The following is a 27,686-nucleotide window of genomic DNA, read 5'->3' as shown; positions in this document are numbered from 1 at the left end:
ACATTTCACCATCCGCAAACCCTTTGGCACCGGGCAGCCGTGGCCTGGAGCCAGACCACGGTGTCCTGACGTATATTATGAAGCTGTCTGTTGTCTCTCCCCCGTGTTACTCACCACCCACTGTGGCTCAGTGATTGGAGGACTTACAAACAGACATCTCCTCCTAAGGGCGCCCACCTGTGGCATATCAACCCTGAGGGGAGGGGCAGTTCTTTTACCCAACCCTGATGAGTCAGGCATTACTGGTGCAGCCAGTGTCATGTTGAGACATCTATGGGTTTTGTTGGTTGCATCATTTAAAGATTTGGAGAGACTTGCGTAAGCATATCCGACTGAATGTCTAGGTAAAATATCTATGACAATGAAGTGATTGTTAACGGCCTGATCTGTCTGTTTTGTTGTTTCTATTACTGCTGTTGAATTTAAGGAAAGGAAGCGGGGGCTTAGAAAAAAAGTTTCCAATGTCATTCATTCTTGCAAATGTGTATTTTGTTGACCTTTCTGTGAAAGACCTTCACACGACCAAAAGATATAATCCTCAGCAGACTCAAAGCCTCTTGTTTTTTGCATATCTTTTTCCAGTGATAAATAAATAGCTTAACCAGGGAGAGAGCTGGCCCTGAAGGGTTATCTTCACATTTTGACATCTCCCTTTACTCCATGCTTTCAATGTAGAACACTTAGATTGCCAAATAACCCATTTTTTGAAAGTTTGATGGAAATTTTTCAAACTTTAATCTACAGTGGGGAGAGATGGTCTAGATGACAAACATGAATAAAAAGCAATTGCAAGAGAAAGAAATGCCTTCCTGTAAAGAGAATAATGTTACATTTTCATCTCTCAAATCCCATGAGGTTCTTTTGAATGTAGATGTGTACTTCTTGAAATTGTGTTCATTACCTGTTACCTTTTATCAGCCAGGCACCAAGGCTACCCAAAGCTGGGGAAACCATCCATGGACACAAGTTCTTCATTGGCTTTGGGGGGAAAGGGGCAAACCAGTGCATACAGGCTGCACGACTGGGGGCCAAAACCGCTATGGTCTGCAAGGTGAGGAAGCGGAATCATACACTGTACACTAGAGTTTGTGTTACAGTGTGTGTTTACTTTGGATGCTAGCATGATTTGTGAATGTCAGTGAAAAGTTTTTTTAGCTTGTCCAACCTTTGACTCAACGTGGTACTCAGTATAAATAGTCAGACGTCAATGACCATAGTCCATCAACTAGTTATCAACTCTCATACCCTTAAAGCTTCGTTCACATTTCAGTCATTTCACCACATCAACTCTCCAAGCCTCATTTTGTCTTGATCAATACCATGCCGCATGCATACGCCCACCCACACTTGCACGCCTTCAAACAAGCCTATTCCCATACCATACAACCCTGAGTCTCCAATCAGTAAGCTCAGCGTGGCCTTTCAACCCTAGCACTAAAGCACCGAAGCCCCACCTCTGTCAGAACAAAGAGGCCCGATCGATAACAACCCAGTGCGGGAGGAGCTCTCCGGGCATGGGGAGAACCCAAAAATAGACACCCGGGCTTGTCAAAAACATCCAAGACGGAAGGCCGCTCTTCAAAGAGAATGGGGCCAAGCAGCCAATACCAGCCCAACCCACTATCACAGCCAGTTACAAGTGCCCGCATTTTGGCACGTTTTTTGGAAAGCGTGGGTTCGAAGTATGCGCCTCGGGGCAAGGTGGGGACCCCTTCCACAACCCAAAGTAGCTACAGATGTGGACATCCCAGTGCGGATCAGGGGAAGAGGGGAAGGAGGGAAAGCAAACGAAAGCGAGATGGGCATGAAGAGGCGTGAAGGCGGGGTTATCGTGTCTTGAAGGCTTGGCGCAGCTGGTCGTGTGTTCACGCGTGTGTGCGTTTGTTGACTTTGTGTGTTCGTTTTTGCACATTTTCGGCGGCGGCACCATGCCAGTATGCTGGCAGGGCACACGAAAATCCAACCCAACTGAGGTTTGAGTATACCACTTTTCAAAAGTTGCCGCTAACCAAGTCTGACCCCGCTTGACACTCTCTTTGTTGTTATCGTTTTGCCTTCAATCTTTTCTAGGTTGGTAAAGACTTCTTTGGAGACAATTACATCCAGAATTTCAAGGACAATGCTGTTCACATAGGTAAGATAAAGGGTATTTTGCATTATTTGCCAAATTGGTTTCCATTTCCATGTTGCATGTCATGGAGTTCACATTCAGAGCAATGTTTTTTCTTAGTCTGTATTTGATCGATTCTTTTAAGTTACTCACAGTTTTTGGATATACTGGTAAGCTTCTCTATTGTTATGAACAATGATTGTTAAACCATTTGGATTTCTTGACAATGAAGTTGCTTTTGAGAAGTTGTGTTCAGCGTACATACTGTACAGAGTGCAGTTCCTTGTGCCTGTCTCTTCAGAGCCGAAAAGCTGCAACCTACATGCACTTCAAGCAAGGTTATCATGGTGACAATTTCTTTAAAGGTTTTGAAAGTTGGTTTACATTTTTTGGCTATGCTGTCAAGAAAGAAAAGCAGTGAACGCCTTTCTACAGGAAAGACACATAATTGATGCTTTCAAGCTCGGTTTTACACCTTGTGTCCTTTCTCCCTGTCTCAGACTTTGTCAGGCAGACCTCTGACGCCGCCACGGGAGCTGCCTCAATCATTGTCAACAGCGCAGGTAAATGCTTTTGCAACTAACATCCTAAAAGCTCTTTGAGTTCTGTAGAAAAATGGTATTTTGCACACTCAACCAATAATGCATGTGTGTTGTTGGCACACTTTTTCTCACTACACTCACACACACACACACACACGCACGCACACACACACACACACACACACACACACATACACACACACACACACACACACACACACACACTGTATGCCCATGCCTTCAGCATGCCATTGACTCACCACCACTGCTCAAGTGACTGTAATCACTAGATAAACACACATACACACACATAGACACACACTAACATAATCATATGCGTAAGTGCACCAAATCATGCTGAGTACCCACAGGTTCCAATCTGCTACAATCAAAGGCCTTCCTTGTGGGGAGCAGTTTCCGTCATATAGTACATACATACAGGTGATATAAAATTACTTGGGGATTTACATCCCCTTATTTTTTTAGCATTTTACATAGTCAAGTAAGGACATCCTCATACACCATTATGCCATGTAGCTAGCTGTTTGAATTTTAAGTTTTTGAAGAACATGGTAGAACTAAAAGGGTTTAATTGAGAGACTTCAATTAAGAAATAATTTCTCTTAAAGTATTGTGCACATGTGATTTTGCATCAGTGTTAGGTAAATTAATCAGTTGTGTTTAGCACTCCCCTTTGAAGTGAAAAGAAATGTCCAACAACAAGTACAAACCAAAGAGTATCTGAGCCAGAAAACATTTGGGTTTATGTGTTTAAAATTGGTTTAAATTTAGCATTTTGGAGGTTACAATTTAATGATGAATAGAGTGTTTGCCTAAAGGGTTCATTTCAATAAGTGACTGACAATTTATGTGCAGAAGAATAAATGTTAAGCATATGACTTTTATTAGGAAATGCTGGAATTAGAAAAAGGTAAAAATATTGCCAAATGGCTTACACATGGCTGAGGTAGACAAGTTGGCATTTAAATGCAATGAAGTGCAATGGAAACAGACTTGGCAAATAAATCATGACTCTCTTCATGACTTAATCTTGCCATGCCCGTCAGCAGTGGTTTAATGACAGCAATTGGAGAGTTAGAGCCATATACCTCTAGCTCGATCTGCCCAACTTCTAATATTTACTCTACATTAGTGGATGGAACATGCACATTAGTTAGCATTTCTGTTTGATTGTTTTTCTCAAAATATGGTAACTTGCGCAAAGTCAGCCACACAGTTTCCCTTTTGATAACGAGTAATAAGGTATATATTAGCCTTCTAACATGGTGTAAAAATAAAATATACAGTAAATTTGTCAAATTTATGATAGAGAGTACCCATGGATGCTCAGGTTCCTCATGTAGTGTTGGTTGTATCATTATATAGTAATAGTATAGTATAGTAATCTCTTTTGGTGTCCACTGACAGGTGAGAATGCCATTGTGATCGTGGCCGGTGCCAACATGCTGCTGGGAAGTGCGGAGCTGGAGAGAGCTCTTCCAGCTATCAGTCATGCTAAAGTGCTGGTGTGCCAGCTGGAGATCAGCCCTCAGACATCATTACAGGCACTACGCATGGCTCAGGAAAACAAAGGTCAGTGAGTGTCAAATCACTCTATGTGATGGCACATATGGTGGCAAATGATGACATACTGTATATAGTGGAAAAGTTACTTTGAGATATAATAGTGTTTCATCTGTGTGTGTTGAAAGATCTGCCAACCAAATTGGGATAGATCGCAGACAAAAAAAAAAATGCAGATTTGGATTACGTCTTATGCCAGCCTTTCTTTCTTTCAAAGTTTTTCTTTTGAAATTCTCAACCCATGTTGGCACAGTATGGGGCTATACAAAGTTTGCTCCCAGGTGAAAACGAGGGCTGTGGTCAGTGTGGATTTCTGGTTTTAGAGTGGATCCTAGGAGTGACAGAGTAAGAAAATGTATCCGAAAAAGTAACAGAAATGGCCACTTCTACAACATAATCCACTTCTCTGCTCGCCATCTGTGTACTCATTATATTCGAAACCCATATATTTCTGCCAGAGTACGACTATATACAGTGCTTCTGTCTTCCTCAATCCTCATTGAGCAACCTTGTTTAGCCCACTCCTCTTTAGCTGCCCTGTCAGAGCTCACTCACTGGCTTGCTTGACACTTCACAATCTATAAACACAACACACCATACATGACTGTGTAGAGGTGTTGTAAAAAAAATGCCACACATTTATTTGTCTAGCATATCCAGACTTCCACAGCAAAATTAGTATTATGTAATATTGCCAAACTATCATATATATATATATATATATATTATGTACTATTCTATCTGGTTCGTTGTTAAAAGATACATTTAAGATACACAGTCCTACTTTGCATGCAGTTCCAGGCAGCATTAAAACATGTTATATATGAAAAGTTCAATTCATAAGCAATAATATACACTTATTCAAATACACTCACTTTGCTGCTAGAACCTTATACCTCATTCAGACCAAACAAGGTGCTTTGAAGATAACAGAAGGTCTCCCATTCAGTTGAGTGATGATAGTATGTATAGGCTGCAGCATGGCCAGGGTGTGCCGAGTGTAATGTGATGTTTCTCATTTAGTCACTGCTGTGTGGATGATCACTGCAGAACCAGCATGCTAACTATAACAATGGTATGACCTGCATGCATGAAATAAATGTAGGATGAGTCAGCCGCAGTTTTACTAGTTTAGTGTGTCCTAATGCTACAGGGGGAATACAATGGACATTTTCTTATGTAGCGTTTTAATTTCACTTGTACTTGTCAATTTAGTCTTGTGTGCCCATAATGATATGCTTTGCATCCTGGTTGTTCACTGTTGTTTTTTAAATGTGTCCATGTGGACAAACCAGCATGCTATAAGCAGAGCGGAAAAGCAGCAAAGAATCCTTTGCGAGTGGCAAGCTACTTTTAGGTGCATTACCTCTCTCCCACTCAGCAGCATAACCCTTCAGCTACTCGCCGCAACACTTGCTTTGGTTTAAATGAGGCCCTACTTGGTGTTTGTGTGGCAAGGAGCTTATGATGACTGATGTCAATACTTACAGATATTGCTGTATGACTGAGTTTGTAACTGATACACAATGTTTGATCACATCACAGCTAAACATTTGTGTTAAAACCATATCATACCATAGTTAAGACATATCTCACCAGGAGACAGGTTTCTTATTTCTTGTCTGTGGTGCCATTCCATTCGCTATCAGTCGGTCGCCTAAAGGTATCAGTGCGCTTCAACCAAAGGGCTTGTTGGCTTGTCAAACACCTTCTGAAACTATCTTCCCTGCATCCTACAATTTCTGTAACGTTCTGTACTAATAACGAGGCTTCCCACTGACTCATATCACTCAAATGAAGTGTTAGAAGTGGGCCAATATAATATTTTCATGAGCATTTGCTGTTTCTCACTTTCTAGATCAAGCATCATATCTTTACACATTTACTAAAAGCCAATAGAATCCTTGCCGTCCTCAGAAATATTCCCTATTTTAGATCACCGACCTCCCTCTGCCCCTTTCTCCCTCCACCTTTTCGGCGATAACCAGGTTACTGTGCTCACCTTCTTTAACAGCATCCTATTATTAGCAGGCCTCCACGTCATCTGAGACGTCTGGGGAGCCTCTCGCCCCTGTCATCAGGGCCTATCGTCGGTAATCGCTTGCTGTAGGCTGCCAGAATGAAAGAGTCGCAGCCATTACTGTGCTGCAGATGGGATACCCAGATGGCCTCGCCGAGCGCCACCATCTCTACCCAAGCCCCCCCCAACACACATACACACACACACACACACACTGCACCGACCATACATGGGATTAGGCTGGGCATGCGGAGCCAGGAGAGAGGCAAGGCGAGCAAAGATGCTTGGCAAAGATGCTTCCTTGACGTTGCCGCACCAGAGCATTGCGTAAATGGCGTTCTCTGGAGAGAATGGGTGTTAATGGGTTTGGTGGTGAGGATTTAATGACGCGGGGGTGAAGCGCCGCTCAAATTACGCAAATGTCACCATCAAGCCACACGTACTGTGGATGCCAGCTCTCAGAAACACTTGTCAAGATAAGCTATCAAGAAGACTTTGTTCTCCTTGTGTGTAATTATTTGAGAGAAAAACATATGCATGTACGTAATACATTGCCATCTACCATTTAATATTGAGCAGTTAATGGAATTAAATTAATTCTAAGAACTGAGGAAGTGGTAGGAGTTGTGTAGTTTCACTCTTTCTTTCTTCTTCCGTCTTCCTCCCCCTCTTCCTTGTCTGAGCAAGAAGCCGCTTTTATATTTCTCATCAGATGCAATTAGAGCCTCTTAAAGCCCTTTCACATACTCACTGATGACTCATTTCTTTTGTGTGTGTGTGTGTGTGTGTGTGTGTGTGTGTGTGTGTGCGTGTGTGTGCATGTGTGTGTGGGATCTCTGTTTTCCCTCTGCTCTTGTTTTCCATCCACCTTTCCTCCTAAATTGACCACAGCAACAAACTACTGTATTTTTGTTCTTTCTGAACTGCCTTGGCTACACATCTGTGACCAGACATTGAACCGCAATGCAAAAAAACCCAGAGTCATGACACACATGCACACACACTCTCCTGCCAGACATGACTCAGTATGCACACATCCCAGCATTACCACATCTGTCCCAACAGCTGTGTGTGTGTGTGTATGTGTGTGTGTGTGTGTGCGTGTGTGTGTGTGTGTGTTGTGTTGTGTAGTGTGTTTGGTTTCACTAGCACCTGGAGAGCAAAACAAAGCAACCTGAGATTGACGCACCAGTGAATGTTACGTGTACAGTAGCAGCTCCTTGCATCAGAGAGGTAGACGACTTCATGCATCCATGCAGTGGGGATTTTACCCAAGCTGCTCTTGTGTACATATTGATAAGCTTCTACCCTCAGCAGTCTTATTGCATGTATACTTCATAAGCACAGGATTTTTGCATTTGACATCAGCACTGAAGTCACACGCTTGACGCAAACACTGTGGTCACACCACAGATGGCAAATAAGAGAGCAGATAGTGGAAGATGACACTGTACTTCCTACAGGCTACAAAAATTAATATGAGTATTGACAATAGTACATTATGAGTAAGTCTTTGAACTGATTCAGTGATATTTTGTCTATTTATCCTGTTTACATGGCACACAGCATGTGGTTAGTGCTTCACTAGCTGATGGGTGTCTATTAATGTCAGTTAAGTGCTCCACATATTTTATGATAATCACCAATTAGCAGCATAATCAAACTTACATAATCAGCACTGCGTTATTGTTGTGCTTAATTTGCATCGCATGTTTTATTTGCATGTGATCTTCTGAACAACATTTGAAAAATATAACAAAGTAGAGGAGAAAAACTGGAGAATAATCTTCTGAGTGTTTGTAAAGAGAAATGGGAAGAAACATATTTGTTTTATTGTAAATTAACAGTTTTTTATATCGATTTAGCATTTATATTCAAGCTCTCTTAGGCAGACCAAGGAGACCATATAGATTTTTTTATTTTTAAAGTATTTTTTTGGTCTTTTTATGGCTTTATTGACAGAATAGCTCAAGAAATGACGGGAAACAGGATCAGAGAGGGGGAGTGACAGGCAGCAAACGGATTTAAATTGAACTGAAACTGATTGAAACACCACTTTCCGAAAAATCTCAACAATCTATTCTCTACTTTTCTCTTCCCTGTGCCCTTTGTTACAGGTGGCTGTCATTTAACTCTGTAAAATATATCAATTGTCCCCCTCTATTTAAAGTGTCACTCCTTCAGGTCAACCTTCTGATTAAAAAAAATATGATAATAGATGCACTGCATACACAACACTTTTTCAGCCATGTTTTTGCTCTAAAACTTCAATGATCAAACACCAGGGAAATATCTAAATGGCAAAGTGGATCATGGGTCATTCATTTGAGACGCCTGTCCTTTTGGTCCGAAATATTAATTGAGAAATAAATGAGATTTCTATGTGGTTTTTGATATCATGGCGTCTTCATCTGGGTAAAGATAAGGAAAATGTGTACACAATCAAAAGGACAAATGAATGAACAATATGAATATAATCAAGGTAATTAAATACTATTCATACAAATTATAGCATGCAATATACTACAGTCTGATCATGTTGATAAATAGAGGTTTAAAAGGGGTGGGTAATGTGGACAAAAACCTCAATTTCAAGGCCTATTAAATCTCAATTATGAGCCATGCAGCCCAGACACCAGAGTAAAATTTTACAATTGCAAACCAAGAACGCATTCAAATTTGTTTTATTCGTACCCAATTGAGATTCATATAATGTAACTTTCACTGGGATTGGGCGATGTCTGCCAAATTGGCATATGATGATGTCTACAGTGGAACATCATGATGGACAGTGACAGTGTTTGAAGTTGAGGAAGTTTGTCCCCCTCAGTGTTGTCCTAATGCAGCAGTTGAGTATTAGCTCACCACTTCAGTCGCTGCTGTTTCACACTGTTGCTATAACATGAATCTCCAACTGTCTCACCCTTCAGAGGAAATTATACTGCTCTAAAAAAATTAAGGGAACGCTTAACTATCACAGATTAACACCAAGTCTGTGAATCAATTTCACCTGCTTTTGTGCAAATGAAAGCGACAGTTGCAATGAAGAGGCAAAAACAAACACAACCCCAAAAAAGAGATTGGCTTTGCATGTGGTGGCCACAGACAATTGCTCTCTCCTTATCCTTCCTGACTCCCTTGTCACTACTACTACATTTGAGGTGGTACCTGTAGCCCAATCAGGTTGTACAGGTAGTCCAGCTCCTCCAGAATGGCACATCCATACGTGCGGCCACAAGAAGGTATGCTTTGTCCCCCAGAGGAGATACCAGGAGACCAGCCCAGTGCTGGACAGGGCCGTAGAAGGGCATCAACCCAGCAGCAGGACTGGTATCTGCTCTTTTGTGCAACGACAAACAGGAGGAGAACTGCCAAAGCCCTACAAAATTACCTCCGGTAGGCTACTGGTGTGCATGTTTTCTGACTAAACTGTCAGAAACAGACCCCATTAGGGTGGGATGAAGACCTGACATCTTTTATGTGTACCTCTGCTCACAGACCAGCACTGTGTAACTCAATTGGCATTTGCGAGAGAAAACCAGAATTGGCAGGCCACCACTGGCACCCTGTTCTTCACAGATGAGAGCACGTTCACACTGAGCACAAGTGACAGGCACGAAAGAGTCTGGAGATTCTGTGGTGAATGTTAGGCTGACTGTAACATCATTTAGCATGACCGGTTTGAAGGGGCGGCTGTAGCTCAGCGGGTAGAGCGGGTCGACTAGTGATCGGAAGGTTGCTGGTTCAAATCCCAGCTCCGGGCAAGGCTGAGCATGTCGAAGTGTCCTTGAGCGAGATACTGAACCCCACATTGCTCACTAGTGAGGGCCCTGCGATGAGCTGGCGACTTATCCAGGGAGTACCCTGCCCTCGCCCTGAGACAAGGCTGGGATTGGCTCCAGCAGCAACACCCCGTGACCCCATGGAAAGGGATAAGTGGTTACGGATAATGACATGACATGTGGTGGGTCAGTGATAGTCTAGGCAGGAATATCCTTGGATGGTAGTACAGACCCCCATGTCCTAGCAAATGGTACCCTGATGTTAGGTACCAGGATGAAACCCTCAGAGCGATTGTCAGACCTTATGCTGGTGCAGTGGGCCCTGGATCCTCCTGGTGCAGGATAATGTCCAGCCTTGTGGCCAGAGTATGTAGGCAGTTCCTGGATTACAAATTAATTGATGCCACTGACCTCTCGTTCCCCTGACCTAGTACAATTGAGCAACTATCAGATGTTATGTATGATATAACAGACTTGTCCAGGAGCTCAATGACGCCCTGTTCCAGATCCCCAAGGACACCATCTGCAGGGTCATCAGGAGCATTGCCAGACATTTTTGTGAGTGCAAACAGGTACATGGGGGCCGTACACACTACTGAATCTCATTATGAGTTGCCATGATAAAATTCACGCAAGTTGGATCAACCTGTGAATAACGTGTTTTACTTTGATTTTCAGTGTGATTTTGAATTCAAGCCCTCAGTGGGTTGATGATTTTGGTTTCCACTGACCGTTGTTGCATCATTTTGTTCTCAACAAATTATACAATGTACATAAGTAAAAATGTTCAACTTGAATAATTAATTCATCAAGATCTGATGTGTGTTTAAAGTGTTCCCTTAAAGGGATATTCCGGTGTAAGTTTAATCCATGGTCTAACACACCGTGAAACTGTGTTAGACTCCCTCTCGAGAGATCAGGTTAGCAGACTCCTAATTTGCAGAGTTTCATCAACCTCAGAAACAACCACACAACAACAATACACTGCAGTAAATGGATCCAAATATAAACCGCCACCAAAAAGCCACAAATAATGCTCAGAACAGCACCAAACGTCAGCTACAGTACAAATAGGGTCTCAGCACATAGTCGGGGGCATTAAAACTTCACTAGCTTAGCTGGTTGATAAAACTCCGTAAATTAGTTACCAACATATATGCCCATGCCAAGTTTAAAAGCGTCCTCATCTCCACTCCAAATGTCCATAACTTAGCTTTGCTTAGCCTCATATGCCTAACAAACAAGGTTGGATGACTAGCCAAGCAAGCTAAGTGAACTGTATATACAAATGGCATGACTGAGAGAAACAGCAGCCCACAGAAAAAAGAAAACACTGCCTCCACACATTTAACCAAGTGTCCTGGGTTCGCCTATCTGAGCTGGTTCAATAAGAAAATAATAAACAGGAACTGGAGTCAAATGGAGCAAAAAAATGCCCTCTCTCCAGATATCACAAACAACACCTCTTGCCCTATAGCAACTCTGAGGGGACCCTCCACTCAATTGTGCTCTTCGGTGGGGTGTTACAATGGTCAGGGATTAGTAGTTAATGACTGTTAGCCATCACTGATGGAGAATGGCATCGTTCTTTGGCCCAACCATAACATTAACAACTTTTATGTGGGAGGATGAAGGCGACAGTGGTGGAGTGCTGGTCGAAAGGCCTTCAGGCAAGAGACCACTGTTCGAGACAGCGTTTCAACATTTGTAAGTGTGAAGCCACTACATAATTTTGACACACTCCAGCTGTGTTTGTGGTGAAAAAAAAAACAGGTTTTTAAAAAATCTAAACATGATTTTTTTCCTAATTCTACCAAAGTGTTTTTTGCAGGAACCAAACATGCCAATGTTTACGCTGATAATTTGGTTGATCGAAGAATTATTTTTTATTTTCATTTTTTCTCAAGTTTGAAATGTAAATGAATTTCTCCATGTCCCCCAAGGAAGAGTCACATAAAGTAATTCATCCATTCAGCATAGCCATCTAATTGACGACATCACTCATCCTGATCTACCAGGCTGTGAGGTTATGTGAAGTCTAGAAAACAGATGTAACAGGACAATAAATACCACAAAAGTTTGTGGATTGTGGATGCCTTCCAGATCAATTTTAATTGAAAACTGTCAGACCGCTCAACCCCTACCTTTTGTACAGTGAGTGTATCCCCATTATCAGATTGAATCTTCTCAATTGCCTCTGCAAAGTAAATGTTATTATGATTCAGATCATCTCAAGGTGTCTTGTGTGTGTGGAGATATAAAGTTATACTTGCTTACATCATCAATATACAGGTCTTCTGATTCTGACCTATTTTTTTTTCTTAAAATTACTTAAAAAATACTTGCTCGTACTGATGTAAGTGTTGGTGGAGGTATGGCCATAACTACCGATTCATTTTATTGTTGGTTAATTTGTTGATTACACTCTCAGTGAATCAATTAGTTGTATGCTCTATAAAATGTCACAAAATTGCTATAAATGTTGATCAGTGTTTCCCAAGTCCAAGATGTCCTCAGATGTCTTGTTCTGCCCAAACCCAATAATTTTCAGCTCACTGTCATTCAGTAGTTTAGAAACCAGAAAGTGTTCACATTAAACAATCTGGAATCAGGGAATTTTGACATTTTATTTCTTACAACATAACCAAAGCTGCCGATTAATTTAATAGTTGATAGTAACAGTAATCTGTCAGTTAATCATCAAGTTAATCTTCATGTACTTATTGAGCAGTACAGGAGCACATGTCTAAATGTGTTGTTTCCATTATTCATTGAGTGGTGAAGACAAGAGTTTAAACAGCATTTTTAATGGAAGAGGAAATGAGGACGAGAATACAGATATCAAAAACGGTGGCCCCTCCTTTCATGCAAAACTGAGGCATTGGAGATTTCAGACATCTAAGGAATGGCAGCTGAAGTGCATTTTAGTAGACAGACAGGGAGAGAACAAGAGTCAGACAGAGCCCAGTGTCCCTTTTTTTATAACATGGCTGTGGCTCGCTTTGGTATACATACAGTACAGTATGAGTGTGTGTTGAAAGAGGGAGAGAGACATTATTTCCACTTTTACTCGCGAGCAGCCCAGCATCCACCTCAAAGCGCCAGGTGGCCAAAGCCCTGCACAAACCCACGCAGCTGCTCTCTTATGTGCCCACGCAAACACGCGTGCACACACACACACACACACAGAGCAACTAGGCACACACTTTTGCGCAACAGACTTTGATGTCACCAATGCTGAACATATATTTCCCCTTGCACACACACTTGCATGAGGCTTTATTCCGTACACAGAGATATCAGAATTAATCGCTTCGTCAAGCTGGGCTTATCCTCACACATACACAGAAATCATGGTATTAGATGCATTAATGCTCTCCCCTCATGAATATGCATAAGACAGTGATGTGCAACACGTACAGAGGATTACTTCTGACAAACACTCCTGCTCTCTCCCGCTCTCTTCCTCTCTTGTGCTCTTCAGCATACACAGGAAGGGTCACAACTCATCACACCCACACACTGACACACATATAGGGGGTTATATTCTCCTCAACACACACGATCCTGGAGCGGCAGGGGTTACGGCATTCCACAAACAGCTACTGCATGCAAGGCCATTTTCCATCAGCTCTTTTTTTCGCTCTCTCCAGTGTTCTCTTCCTGGGGAATGCTAATTTAATCGTTTAAAAGGTGTCTTTTTATAGAAGCTTATCCACTTGAGCTTTGCCTGTGAGAGCAATCCCCAGTGGTAGCCCGCTAGCTTTTGTTCCCATTGAAAGTTTAATTAAGGTAATGCCAGACTTTGTCAGTGAAGCTTATAGCAAATGGAAAAGAATCATCACGGAAGTGTTAAGTGTGTCACAGTGGGACACTTTTGTCAAAAATGTGTCCTTTTATGTACAAACAGGCAAGTATATTATTGAGAACCATGATATGTTGTTTTAAACCTTCTTAATGATTGCATATTATCCTGAGTAACCTGTAGATTATGATATTTGACACTGATCAATAAAATACTTCACTCACTATTTTTTTGTTGCAGTAAAAACAATATTCAACCCAGCGCCAGCCATTCCTGACTTGGATACAGGCTTCTACAGAGCATCGGATGTGTTTTGCTGTAATGAGACCGAGGTGATTTATCACACACATACACAGACACATATACACAGAGCTAAGTATTTATCACAGCAGCATTTATGCCTTCTCACACAATAACTCTGCCTTTCTCACATATGCAAATAATTACAAAAACAAAGCAGCAAAAAGAAAACTGAAACCAGTCCCACACAGCAAAACTGTGGGTTGACTAGCTGTTGGCTTTCACTCTGCACATATGCACTTTACAGTGTTATCTTAATTTGACATCACAATTCTCAGTCATTTTAATTTCATGGGTTGCCAGTCAGCTGCTAGCTAGCTAAAAAAGTTAACATTACCTCCCTGAGTTCTTGAAAAGTCTGTCTTCAGGTGACTTTTTAATGTTTCTAGCTGAACCATTTTAAAATGTGTGTAATTCTGATTCTGCCACACTCTTTACATATTGTGGTGTCTTAATGACTAGGAAGTACAAATCATTTAGCAGGGATCTATAGAAGCTTAAACTGGCAGCCGCGCAACAGGCTGCAGTGACTGCTATACAATCCTTGGGGGCAACTGCTCCTGTCAATGTACGTCCACTGAACGTTCTTGTTTTGGCCACATTGATTTTTATTCTTCATGTCTGACAACATTACAGAAATGATCCGACAGAGACACTTTGTGATAAAGTTGTAAAGATGTAGTTTGTGAGACTACTGAAGTTGCCCAAAGGTTGATGTTGCAGCCATTGCAGCCTGAATTGTGCAGCGTAAAGTGAAAGCTGTGTTTTCATTTGGGCAAAAACCCAGCTGTGACTGCCCAGCTAACTAGTTTGTGTTTCAGTTTGACCTTTCACATTACAAGGAGAAAGGTTTTTAGGATCAGGGCTCAACAGAATGTCCGGCAAATGTGACAATATTTTGGCTAATGTTAGCTTAAGTTCAATAGCCACTCAATTGGTACATAGGAGATGTGCTGGTCATGAATGGGGCATTTAAGTAACCTGTAACCCCTCAAATTAATGCATCAATTGATGTGCTCCTTGGCCTTTCAAATTAAAACATGGTTACTACAGTAGGTAATAAGCTTTAGTTTTGTTTTGGAAAAGCTAGAAAAAAGTGACAACAACATCAACTAGGTGAATGGTCAATCAAGTAATGATTGTGAGCGTCAAGACAAGCTTGGTTTAAATGTGTCCAGTTAACACTTGGTAACATTGGGAGACTTCTTGTGCAGCCCTGGGCGGCGTTGAGGTAGAAATATTTCATCTCATCTTCTCTGTGAAAGGAAAAGATCAGAGGTTTGAGATGTTATGAGCGCCCACACATGCAGACACTTTTTCAAAGTGATTCAACCGTACCTCCTGGGTCATGACCCCGCCAGCACATCAATATCCCCACCGCTGCCGTTAGCGATATATGTCAACCCTCTGGTATGGAGAAGAGAATAAGTATCTCTCCACCCTTTTACGGTAAAAACTAGTGTCATGGCACCTCGTGTCTTGACTGTCAGGTGATGACAGATGAGTGATGGGGGCAGGGGTAGATGGGAATCGTAGTAAAAACAACAAGGCAGATGTGCACTTTGGCTGAGTCAGCCGCCCTTGGGGATAAAGTGGATGTGAGTTTGCCTGGGAGCCTCTATTTGATGTGGTGATGCAGGGTGGAGAGAAGCTGTAGCCAGGTGTGGGGACATGAAAGGGAGAGTTGACGAAAGCTCAACATGTCTTCTCTCTCTCTTTTTTTCCCTTTTTTTTAAGTGTGTCAGGCCCTGGAAGTAGACATGTTATATATTATGCAGTGTGCAGGGGTGGAAAGTACACTAAACTGTCCCACCCAGGGACAGATGAATGTGAAATAACATTTAAAATGAGTCTGTCTTACATGCATTATTTGAAAAAAGAATGTACTGTAAGTAAAAGGCAATGGGATAAAAGGCATTTTAAGATTAAATCCAATTAAAGAGGGAAAAAACAACAACATATGAGATGAAGAATGGAGTAGTTCCCAAAAATGGAGGGACACTGCTTCATTTAAGTACACAAAACCAGGTTGAGATCCCTTTGCATGTTGTACATTTGAAGATCATCAGTGTGTGTGCAAGCTGTCATTAATGTGATGTTTGACACAATGTTCGCAAGTGAGCCAGATATTGCTACACAAATAATTGCATTGTTTTGTTTATTGTATAGCAAATAACAACAGCTGTAGTCAAAACATGAATTAAGTAATTTTCAGTAGTGTAATACTAAAATAACCATACTTTATGGTGGCTGACACTAACAACTACTGTACCTCCGGGCCTCAGCAGCTAATGTGAAGACAGCAGGCAGAAAAAAGATTCACCTTATTCAGAATGCTACTTTATTGCAATCCATAGATATAGAGATAGCTTATACATTGATCAGCCACAGCATTGAAAGCACCTGCTTAATATTGTGCAGGTTCCCCTTGCGCAACCAAAACAGTTCTAACCCATCAAAGCATGGGGGTGTTTGTTGTGGATCCTACTGTTTGTTAGAGGGTGGGGCCTCCATTGATTGGACTTTTTCAGCTCTAGCAAGTCCGACAGATGCTCGATTGGATTTGGATCGGGGGAATTTTTGAGGCCCTGGTCAACACCTCTGGGCTCTTTGTTGTGTTCCACAAGGTGTTATTGAGAAGTTTTTGTAGCATGTCAGGGTGCATCATGCTATTGGACGGGGCACTGCCATCACTACCCCATTGTGAATGGGTGTACTTGGTCCACAACAATGGGCGGTGCGTGTCAAGTGGCTTCCACATGAATGCCGGGACCCTAGGTTTCCCAGCAGAACATTGCAGTTCAACAAGATGAGGAGTCTCATTCACATCACCTATAAGCAGATGTAATGTCATGGCTGATCAGTGTATATATACCTATGCTGATATCACTGAATGTTATTTTTTTAACCTCCGCTAAGTAGGTTAGGTGTTCACCTGTGTCATGTTTGTTGGCTGGTTGGCTGGTTGATTTGTTGGTCAGTTTGATTGGGAAAAGACCCCATTCATTTTTGATGGTGACCCAGGATTTTACTTTTCAATGTCTTTAACATTGCAAGATAGGGTGGTTTTTGACATTTTCATTAATTTCTTAGCGAATAATGAATTATTGTTGATGACAAAAATCATATATATTAACGTAGCTGGTATCTATTGGGTTAGGGGGGTGACTGCACTTTGAAGTGAACCCTAGAGCTGGTAAATTAAAGCTAAACTGTGATTAAGCAGTTATGGGTGGTTTTAAATGGTTGTACATTTTTAAGTGTAGGTCTTGTCAAAACATGACAAAATTCTAATTACCCCGCACACGTTCCTACTCCAATCATTTGTGTTGCAATGTGATAACTAAATATGTAATCAATAAATGTATGCAAAGGAAATATTGCAATGTGAAAAACTCTCAGGCCAAATAGCAAAATACAGATACACCAAATTACTGTAATAACAGCATATTATCTCCACCCTCTGGCGATAGGCCTAAATATATACATTCTTGCAAATACACCCACCATGTCAACAGCTTTATACTGCATATGCTTTAAAAAATAGGTGCGCACTGTGTGTGTGTGTGTGTGTGTGTGTGTGTGTGTGTGTGTGTGTGTGTGTGTGTGTGAGTGATAAGTGCACACACACACATACACACACACAAACAGACAGCGAGAGAGACATAATTCAACTTTCTCATATTCTTGTACACAGAGGGAGGTAGATTGATTCCCTGCCCTGGTGTGAAGCTGATGACTAACAAAACGGCTCTTTTTCTCTCTTGGCATCCGACAGCACCGGGGTGGCTGCGGGCTCTAAAAGCACTGATACACTCCGCGGTTTATTTTTGAACTGTCCAAGGTCATTGTTCACTTTGTCAGATCACACAAGCATGGAGGGGGGATCAGATACTCAGACCCCTGTTCACGCTAGCGTGAGCCGCGCCGTGACCCTCCCATGTGGGGTTAGAGCTGGCACACATTCTGCACTGTGCACCGTGTGTTTGTGTGTGGTCTCACTGTACCATGCTCAGGCTGAGGGGTAGAGGGGGTGGGGGTAGGTGGGGGGGCTTAAGGATGACAAAGTGCAGGCCCACTTTGATCCTCAGCCCACATGCTATGCTGAAGTGCTCTCTAGTTAGGGGAATTTATCTTTGATGTCCACCTGAGGAGCTCACGTGCCAGCATGGATCCACATTTTTGTCATCCACAGATCTGAAGGGGACCTCATGATAGCAGCATACAGTAACCAGAAATGTGTTATGAGTTTTTTAATGCCTGTATGTTCCATCCTGCTGCTATTTCTGGAGAAAGTTAATTATATAGTGCTTTAGAAGTGTACTACAGCACATTATAGTGGAAGTCCACCATCGGATCTTTTTTTGTAGTTACAAACACTGTCACTTTACAGTTTTTTTTAACACAGGGATTATTTCTCTTGGTTAAAGTAGGATAAAGGTTGAAAAAATTATTGAAATACAGTGATTGAATACTTGTGTAGTAGAGTACACAGAGATGGCAAACGTCCACACAAGTTTGCAATGAATAAAACACAAAATGTTATACATTGCCTGGAGAAGAAATTGATTTTTTTATCAATTCTGTTAACAAATGACTCTGGTTTAATCATTTAATATATTATTCTCCATTCTCATGGCTAAAAAACAACACACAAAGAAGCTAACGTTAGCATTGGGCTAATACGAGCTACAAACGTAGCCAAGTTAGCAAACCTTACATATTTCATGAAAATAACAAATCCCCCCGAAACAAAACAAATCATTACCTGTCCAACAGAGAGAGAGCAACCTCTGCATCACTTTTCAGGCCCTTCACATGCCCCAGTTGTCTCCACCACTCAATAATTCCTTAACATTCTTCTTGTTCTTGTTCCTGTTCTTGTTCTTATTCTTCTTCTACTTCTTCTTTGTGTTCTTCTCCATGTTCTTCTTCTTTTTCTTCTTCGTCGTGTTCTTCTTTGTGATCTTCGCCGTGTTCTTCCTCTTCGTGTTCCTATCCGTCTTCTTCTTCTTCTTCTTCTTCTTCTTCTTCTTCTTCTTCTTCTTCTTCTTCTTCTTCTTCTTCTTCTTCCTCTTTTTCCACTACCTCTTATTCTATATTTTGAGGAATTTATTGTTTTGAACTCTTTTGTAAGGAAAGCATTCTCTGTTTAAAGAAAGGAATTTAGCAAGTCAGTCTAGGACACTTGAAGCTTCTGAAAATAGACCCCAAGGCTTTTTGTCTGTCTGGACGGGGTGAATTGCTGGCCAAGCAGGTCTGTTCAGTCTACAAAAACTGGCATGAGTCGTAGAAATATTCAAAGTGATAATTTTGATACAATATATTATAGTGTTCCCATAATTGATTGATTGGTGTCATATGAATTTCTCTCTAAAGCCTCAGTTATGCTTGCAGATCAGCTTTCAGCTGCCTTTAAAACACCAGAGAATAAAGTTGCGGCTCATCTGTATCATGGGTGCCACTCAATCTGTAGAGAGCTGCTGTAGTTCTAATTCTCCTTGAAGTTCCCCAAACATCAGCTGTGGAGTCCTGCTCTGTCACTGTTTAGTCATTTTGGAGCCAGATGACGCAGCGTCGTCAGAGGATCTACTCTTTGAAAACGCTTGGCCCACAGACTGCTGACGGATCCAGCAAATCCTTAACAGACTGAATGTGTTTCATGAGCTTGTCTGACCGCGGTCAGTGTGTAATTAAGAGCTGACTCATCCCAAAACTGTTAATATGAACCAGTAAACTGTAAAAAGTAAGCAAAAACCTTGTAAAACAATACTAATTAGGGCCATATTAAATGGTTGTGATGTACTGAAGTGTGATCACACAAAACTTTGTATTTTGACCCTTTTTAAAAGGCAAAAGCTTGAGGCATTGACATGTCACATTACACACATTCCTTGGGTTTTTGCCTTGGGGATTTTCCATAATGCAGTTCCTTATTTATCCTCCCAGTATCCCACACTGGGGCTGGTTTTGCCCCATCTTTAATTTTAATTCATAACCTCTAATTAGCTTGGCTCCCTGACCTAGAAAAGAAAAATAAACTGGTTTAGAAAAAATAGTGTCCTAGTATCATCTGATGCTAAATGGTACGAATGCTTAAATGATTGTGTTATGTATGTGATTATACAGTGATTACACAGTGCTGAATGTTTTACCTCTGCTCCTCTGATACTGTGTCTCCACACAGGCCGAGCTGCTGACTGGTTCCTCGGTAGCTAATGTGGAGGAAGCACACAGGGCCGGTCAGGAGCTGCTGAAGCGAGGCTGTGGGTCAGTCATCATCACTCTGGGACCCCTAGGCTGTGTGGTGCTCGAGGCACCGGAGTCTATCTCAAAACATGTTCCAGCTCCTGTGGTGACAGCAGTGGACACCACAGTAAGCATGATATATATGTATTTGTCTATTTAGGGCCCGAGCAGGTCGCAGACCTGTGAGGTCTCTATTGTAATTGAAAGAGAAAGAATTATTCTTCTGCGGTTTAACTGCTGTTTTGGAAGCCTTTAATGTCATTGGACGTGGGCGTGACCTGCTGGCTCTGTCACGCCCCCTATTGTTCTTGCCTGCCTTCCACATATTTATTAATCTATTGGTATGAGTTGCCAAGTTTCGGATATATCACCCGTAGAGATGTCTGCATCATCTTGAATATAATAGACCAAGATTAAGTGGCTTTAGAATGAATTCACTGTTGGCTCTCCTACTTTGAAAACTATCTTGTCCTAGATCTTAAACACCACAGTCTTCACACTCACTCAGTATCATCTTCATGCCTTGAAGATGAAAAGTTAAGTTTTTTTCCTTTGCCGTTAAGCATCAAGTCTTTATAGCTTCAACATACAATTTCCCATCTACACCAAAATGCACATACATGTAGACAGTGTCGCCCCAAATATGTCTCAGCATCAATACTAAGTCGTCCATTTTGATTGTGGCCACCATTTTGAAATATTTCCAATCCTCGCACTGTAATGACATCCTCCAACAGATTTAATACAACAGACTTTACAGTCAGTCAGTATCATCCTCAGACCTTGAAGATGAAAACCTGTTAAAAGCTTTCGCCTTCATCATACCTGCTGGCCATGGTGGTGTGGTAAGAATGGGTAAGAAGGTCGCAATCACCAGACCAGGGGAGGGGCGGGCAGACGCTCGCTCGTCACCCTCACCCGCTAAAAATTATATTGAAAATTATATTGAAATATTGAAAAGCGCCACTTTAAGTTTGACATTTGTGTCTTTTAGTCAATTGTGACTTCTTTTGTCCAGTTTATGAGATGGATTGCCATGAATGTTTATACAGACATTCATGTTCACCTCAGGATGAGGTAAGGACTTTGCTAATCCATCAGGTCAAATTTTTAATTTGTCCAATACTTTTTACAGAATACAGTTACCTTTTTTTTTTAAATATCCTGATTATATGATCCCGCTCCATGTATTCCATTACTCATCAAGCCTGCTTTTAACCTTGGAGGGCCAAAACTGAAAATTAATGTCAGGGCTCTGGCCAAAAGCAGGTACCTGTTGTATTTCATTGAGAAAATGGTACTGCGATCCCAAGCTCTCTAAATGGATTATCTTCCTGCACAAGTGTCATTCTGCCTGCCGTGCTGAAATTATGATTACTTTTATATTGCAAAAAATGAAAACAGCATCATGATTTTTTCAAATTATTATTTTAATTTTATTTCCACAGAAGCTTAAAAAAGGATAAGGTTTATGATATTTTAACTATGGTATATATTTCTAAAAATATACTATATAATTTTGAGGTGTGAAGGAAATTCATGGAAGGGTTGTTTCTTGGTTGAAGTACGGTAATGCTTTATTACAGTTTCATAAAATGTTTTTGTGAAAGACAGACGTGAAACTTGAAATATTACACATATATATACATATATGTGTATATATTTAAGTTTTTCAAGTTTCGCGTCTATAAGTTTTCACGTTATTACAGTTTCACAAAGTAATACAGTGGTATACCATGTTATATATTGAAACCAGAAATCACTGAGACTGAGAAGAAGGTGACAGCACACTCCATATTAGTGAAAAGGAAAAATATTTTAAATGGAAAGCTAAACCAGCCCACTCCACACAGCATAGACACTGACAGGAATTTCCTATAAAACTGTTCTTTACAGTAATAACCGAGGAACAGACATTTCTCACAGGAAATCCTCTGTTCCATAACAAATCATCGTCACACGTCGCTTCTTTCTTACCCATTCATCACAGTCCAGTGAACTCCTGCAGCACTTTACACTTTAAGATCAGTGGGGATGTGGTGACCAGCAGCTGTTTCCCCTCCCTGATTCTAATCTTTTAAAGAGGCCAACGTCGCTTGACTCATTTCACACCGGCCTCTGTGGCTTGTTGTCGTCACAACAGCCTCGGCTAGATGCTTGTGTTTCCGGTCTCTGAGCTGTTTGTGCGGCATGTTTTCTGCTGTGCAAAGACGTCATTGCACTGAGGTGTTAATCACCTCTTTGTGCGTACCCACTTTGATTAAAGCCTTTTAATTACTTGTGTAATGGATTCTTCTAACAAGTAGTTCCCCTGGGTACTTCATTGTGCCATAATTTCCAAATTATGTTCATCATGAAGCACAGTAAGTGATGTAGTCATATTTTTACATGAAACCCACATCAGATATAGTGAAACTGAGGAAAACGCTCAGAAGTTAGGCAGTAAAACGTGAGTGTTGAGTGTGTGAGGCAGAGAGACAGGAGCAGCAGGGACACAGTGTGTTTTCAGACACACTTGAAAAGACCTGCAGCTGAACCGAACAGCAGCTTTTGTCACTTTTGCACTTCAAGAACAAAGGTCTCACTCTCTTGAACGCTGTGCGGCCTCCTCCATTCCCACTTATGTTCAAGCATACATTGATAATTTACCTTATTCACCAGCCACAGCCCTCAGGAGAACTTACCCAGCACCCCTGTTCTCCCCCAGTCGTCTCCCATGACTCACCTCTTGGGCCTGCATCAGTCAGCAGAAAGCTGTGGTCTGGCCTGCTGCATGCCATCACCACCACAACCCCCCCCAACACCCCCACCCCCACCCCGCACACAGACACACGCTCTCTCATCCTACCCCCACCTTTTCTGCTCTTTGATAGGCCCATAAATTCTGGAGTGTTTAACGCTTTTGGACATTATAATCCCTCTTCCAGTAAGGCCTTTCTTTTTTTTTTTTTTTTTCACTGGCTAGAGGAAAAAAACAACAGGTTGTTATCAAGATCATTATTCACTCCTCTGAGCCTCTTCTGGTAACCTCTTTGGTTATGATTACCTCGTGTTTTTACAGCTTTAATTATTGTGTGTGTGTTTTTATATCTTTAGCAGTAGTGACAGAAATGTTTTTGAAAGACTGGCTCTGAGCTTGTCAACGGCAGGATTTCTTCTTAGCTATGATTGGACTGTTAAACGAAGCTGCATTCTCGGTCGCGATTCTTCGATATCAACACAGTGAGTCACTTGCGGTCTCTCACTATTTCAGTGAGTCTACTGTTCAGTTGTACGCCACAGGTGGCGCGACCGACAACTACCTTCCATCATTTGTATTTAGTTGCATTTCATCACTTTGTTGCAACTTGTCCCAGACGAGTATTTGTCTTGATCAAACCTGGTTAATGATCTGGCTGCAACAGTCAGTGCGTTTACATGCACAGCTTAGTCGGATTACAGCCATAGTTCGACTATGCCACTCAATCAGACAACTGCAATTATCCGAGTACACATGCCAGTGAGAAAATTGGGTTATTGGGCCGGAGCATGTCATACCGCGGTACACTAGGTGGCGGAGTACCCATTTCAACTCGTGATAACAGAAACACCTCCGGCTGACCTCTTTATGTCACCAGCTGCCTCGGCATCTGAGAAGGATGCCGTACGAAGAGCGAGGAGAAGCTGCATCTTTGTACATTTCGTATATGGTGTACATGATAATTACACAAACTAGATGCACAATGGCGCTCTTGCTTGCGGTTTCAGAGGAAAGACACCGCCGATGACCGCCGAAACATCCGATCATAGTCGGACTAACCCAGTAATTTGGTTTTCTTAAGTGTCATGTAAACGCACTGACTGTTTAGCTTTCTGTTCTGGTGCTAGCTGAGTCAGGGTCGGGAATCTCGATGACAAAGTAAATCCACTCATCTACTGTGGATCTCCCCTATCCCTCCCCCTTCATCCATTTGGCTCTCTTTTGTCTTAAATTGAGTACAGGCTTCCCTCACTGAGATCAGAGCATTAGCTTGTATGTGCGGACAGTAAGATGAGGCTGTAGCACACACACACAAACACACAAACACACACACACACACACACACACACACACACACACACACACACACACTCGGTCCAACAGGACTTGGGTGGCCTTGGTTTCCATTGCTCAGGGAGGTCCACTGTGTAGGGCGAAAGGTAGACAGAGCTGTCTAAACCAGACATTACAGCTGTATGGTGGGTCTGGACTGTCAAATTATTCCCAGTCTTCTCCTATGACTGGAGACATGTGAGGACCAATTGCATGATTCCCTCCTGGAAGTTAAAGGTAAGTGAATACCTCCTGAGCAGCACATTCCTCAGCCCTCCAAACTGTGGGTCAGCATGACACAATGAGAAAAACTGCCACATCACCATGCTCTAATGGACTGCACATGCCACAGCAGCTGCTGTGTAGCAACCCAGATGTTAGGCCGGTCTTCTGCCAGTGCAGTCATGTCGCTCAATGTTACACACAAAAGAGTGAAAGAGCACTAAGACAAAGCAGTGCAGATGGATCAAAGATGTGAGAGGCCTAATTGGTCCAATTAAATGTGTTTCTGATCTCTGAATCTTCCTCCCCCGTTACTTCAAACAAACCGACCCAGGCTGTTTGCAAGTCTTACTGGAAGCTTCCGGACGTGGAAGCCAGTGTGAGTCATCGCTGCCCCTCAGTTGGTCTTGCTCTCCCTGGGGTGCCTTTCATTGACAAAGGCCGACAGCTTCAGGAGTTAACGGCACATAGCTCCATCTGTCATATCAGGGTGGGAGTCAAGATCGCAGGAGGCCTCTGGGTGAGAAGTACAGTCACAGGTTCTTGAGGCTCAGGAGGTTGAGTGTGCACAGCAGACTGTAACATGAATGATGTGCAGTGTGAAGCTCTTCATGAGATCTGCATTTTCTATAGGTTCTGTCTGTTTTTTGTTGTCTTTGGTGCTTAGCGCTCATTCTGCACTGCACTTTACAAAGATCACCTGTCAATCAAAGCGTGTGGGCGCTGCTGTTGTCTTTGTCCTTGGATTTTCCATTGATGGACTTCTGAGTTTCTGTATGCGCGCCTTTGTCTGTACAGCCATGGCGGCTACTGCTCCTTGTGTGAAGTATTCCATTTTTTTTCCTTCGATTTATTCTTAACACGCACCACTCATGCTGCTGTCAGAGGCATTTAAAAAAAGGTCACTTTCCAGGATTTTATTCGGTGAAAGATTACCAGATACAGAAGTGTTTACAACTGCAGCTAGAGAGCTTTCAGTGGCTACAGATTTGTCACTGTCCTGTTTAATGTAACGTGAATAAGCCACTTGAGTGTACTGGTTCTCTGATTGCATACTTTTGATACAGTGTAAGGCTGCAAATAACAGTTAATCTCAAGTCATCCTTATGATTAATTATTTAGTCTAAACATTTTGAATAATGCTCATCACAGGTCCCATAGTAAGGTCCCCAAGTTACTTGATTTGTCCAACCACCAGTCCGAAACCCAAGGACTCTTCAAGGACTCACTGTCATAAATTATGAAGAAAAGCAAGCAGCATATCCTTACATTTAAGAATCTGGAACTACCAAATACTTGACTTTTTTTTGCTTGAAAAATGAATGAAACAATCTAAATTTGTTCTTTTTTCTATCTGTCAATCATCTAATTGTAGCGGCTCTACTGGGGTGTGACACAAAACTCAAACTGAAGAGAACTTCCTAAAAACCATACTTTGTTAATTTGGTAAGCTTCTCACAGACATACCTGCCATCCTGATTTCTGACTTCAGTGTGAGCACCAGAGGAGAACAGGCAGAGCATCAACACAGAGATCAACACACAGCGGACTGAGCTGACCAGTAGAGTGTCAAGGCTCATCCGTGGCAAGCACTTGTGTCACTTGACTGACAGGCCTCCAGATCTAACCTTCACCAAACTGTGTTGAGGGCAGTGGTGGCGGGGCTAAAGGGGGTAGCGCTTGTCAGCCTGGTTGAACTTCATCCACTAGATCCAGTAGCATCACATGCCAGTCTGACGGAAGGGGACGTTAGTAAGACAGTAGGAAGGTTGGATTGTGGCCTGTAAAGTCATGTGACCTCAAGTTTAGATTGGAACAGTGAAGTCCTGTTTCATTAGTGCGTACTTAGATGTGGTCTGGCTTAATAGAAAGTAAGAGTCCCTGCTATAATCAGTTTTTTTTTTTCAGTTTTAACATTAACACTAGATATAGTTCCATGTAATGAGAAGTGGTTCATTTTAAGTGACAACACACACAGCCAGCTCTGCAGCTCCCATCAGCTTTTTACATCGCTTTACAACCAACAACTTCCCTGTTTAGGTTCTGTCTCACTGCTTTTATAAGCACTATTTCCGGACAGCTGTTATTAGAGACTAGAACAGAGCTAAAAAAAAAATTTACATTGCTGCTTATTTATTCGTTCAATTATCTATTTGTTCATTTATTTAATCATGTATTTATTTATTTATGTATCTTCTTTATGCACAGTATATAGGCAGCCTTGCTAACAAGTTCACAACATCAACTGAACACCCACAGAAAAAAAACAAAACGTGTTGTATAGGCATAAATCAGGCATTGCAGATTTGAACACATCCTGTAGATTTAAACAAGGCAAATGCACCATTTTTGGGGTATGACTTGTGCAAAATATGAATTGTTAAATCAGGATTAGAATATTGAAATGGTTATGTCGTCTCTTCCCACAGCTCGTTTTTGCAGGAAATTAGCACAGAATGATTACATCATATACCTACTGCTCTGGACAAAAATGCAATGCAGTGAGTATGATATGAAAGCAAAGACAGGACATTATAAGATGCATATTTATAATTTTATATAATTAGATTTAACACATTCCTAATTATATAGAATTTACCAACTACAGAATATTTGATGTTGAAATTTAATTATCACTGGATTTATTTCATTTACAATGAGTCAGTATACATTTTTTGAATGCTGGACACTTATTGTATTAAATCTATATAATATATCAAATCTCAGAATATGAACTCGAAATTGCAGAACTTGAAATTACCTTTCTCAGAATTTCAAAGATGGGAATTTAGGTTTTCAAAGTAAAAATAATACATATGCGGTCAAAAATACTGCCTTTCTTTGTTTAGTTTTAGGTTTGTATGTTTTTGTTTGTTTGTCATAGCACTGGCCCATTCAGTACACTGTTATAGCTGATTTCCAAATTCAGTCAGGTTATTTAAATAGCCTAAAATTCAAGAAATGTCACCTGGATGAAATTCTAATATGACATTTACACTG

The 27,686-nt window shown here is 41.5% G+C and overlaps 1 protein-coding gene and 1 long non-coding RNA gene across 4 annotated transcripts in view; one reads left to right on the top strand and one right to left on the bottom strand.

Annotated features, from left to right (window-relative positions):
- Nucleotides 1-27,686, top strand: part of rbks (ribokinase) — a 41,178-nt gene that overhangs the window by 10,685 nt on the left and 2,807 nt on the right. For 2 of the 3 annotated variants that reach the window (XM_037125397.1, XM_037125396.1), the window contains exons 3-8: nucleotides 919-1,051; nucleotides 2,071-2,134; nucleotides 2,611-2,673; nucleotides 4,081-4,245; nucleotides 14,084-14,175; nucleotides 20,331-20,519. In XM_037125397.1, coding sequence (XP_036981292.1) covers nucleotides 919-1,051; nucleotides 2,071-2,134; nucleotides 2,611-2,673; nucleotides 4,081-4,245; nucleotides 14,084-14,175; nucleotides 20,331-20,519 — 706 coding nt within the window. The remainder of the gene's footprint in view (nucleotides 1-918; nucleotides 1,052-2,070; nucleotides 2,135-2,610; nucleotides 2,674-4,080; nucleotides 4,246-14,083; nucleotides 14,176-20,330; nucleotides 20,520-27,686) is intronic. The other variant, XM_037125398.1, reaches the window with a different exon arrangement.
- On the bottom strand, nucleotides 14,862-18,970 carry LOC119034427. The gene is made up of 3 exons (XR_005079562.1): nucleotides 18,912-18,970; nucleotides 15,482-18,351; nucleotides 14,862-15,399 (listed from the first exon to the last, which is right to left on the bottom strand). It is a non-coding gene; the product is annotated as an uncharacterized LOC119034427 (long non-coding RNA).

The sequence above is a fragment of the Acanthopagrus latus genome, chromosome 16, assembly GCF_904848185.1.
Source record: "Acanthopagrus latus isolate v.2019 chromosome 16, fAcaLat1.1, whole genome shotgun sequence".
Lineage (NCBI taxonomy): Eukaryota > Metazoa > Chordata > Actinopteri > Spariformes > Sparidae > Acanthopagrus > Acanthopagrus latus.
Note: the sequence above shows the minus strand (reverse complement) of the source record. Positions and strands in the feature narration are given on the sequence as shown.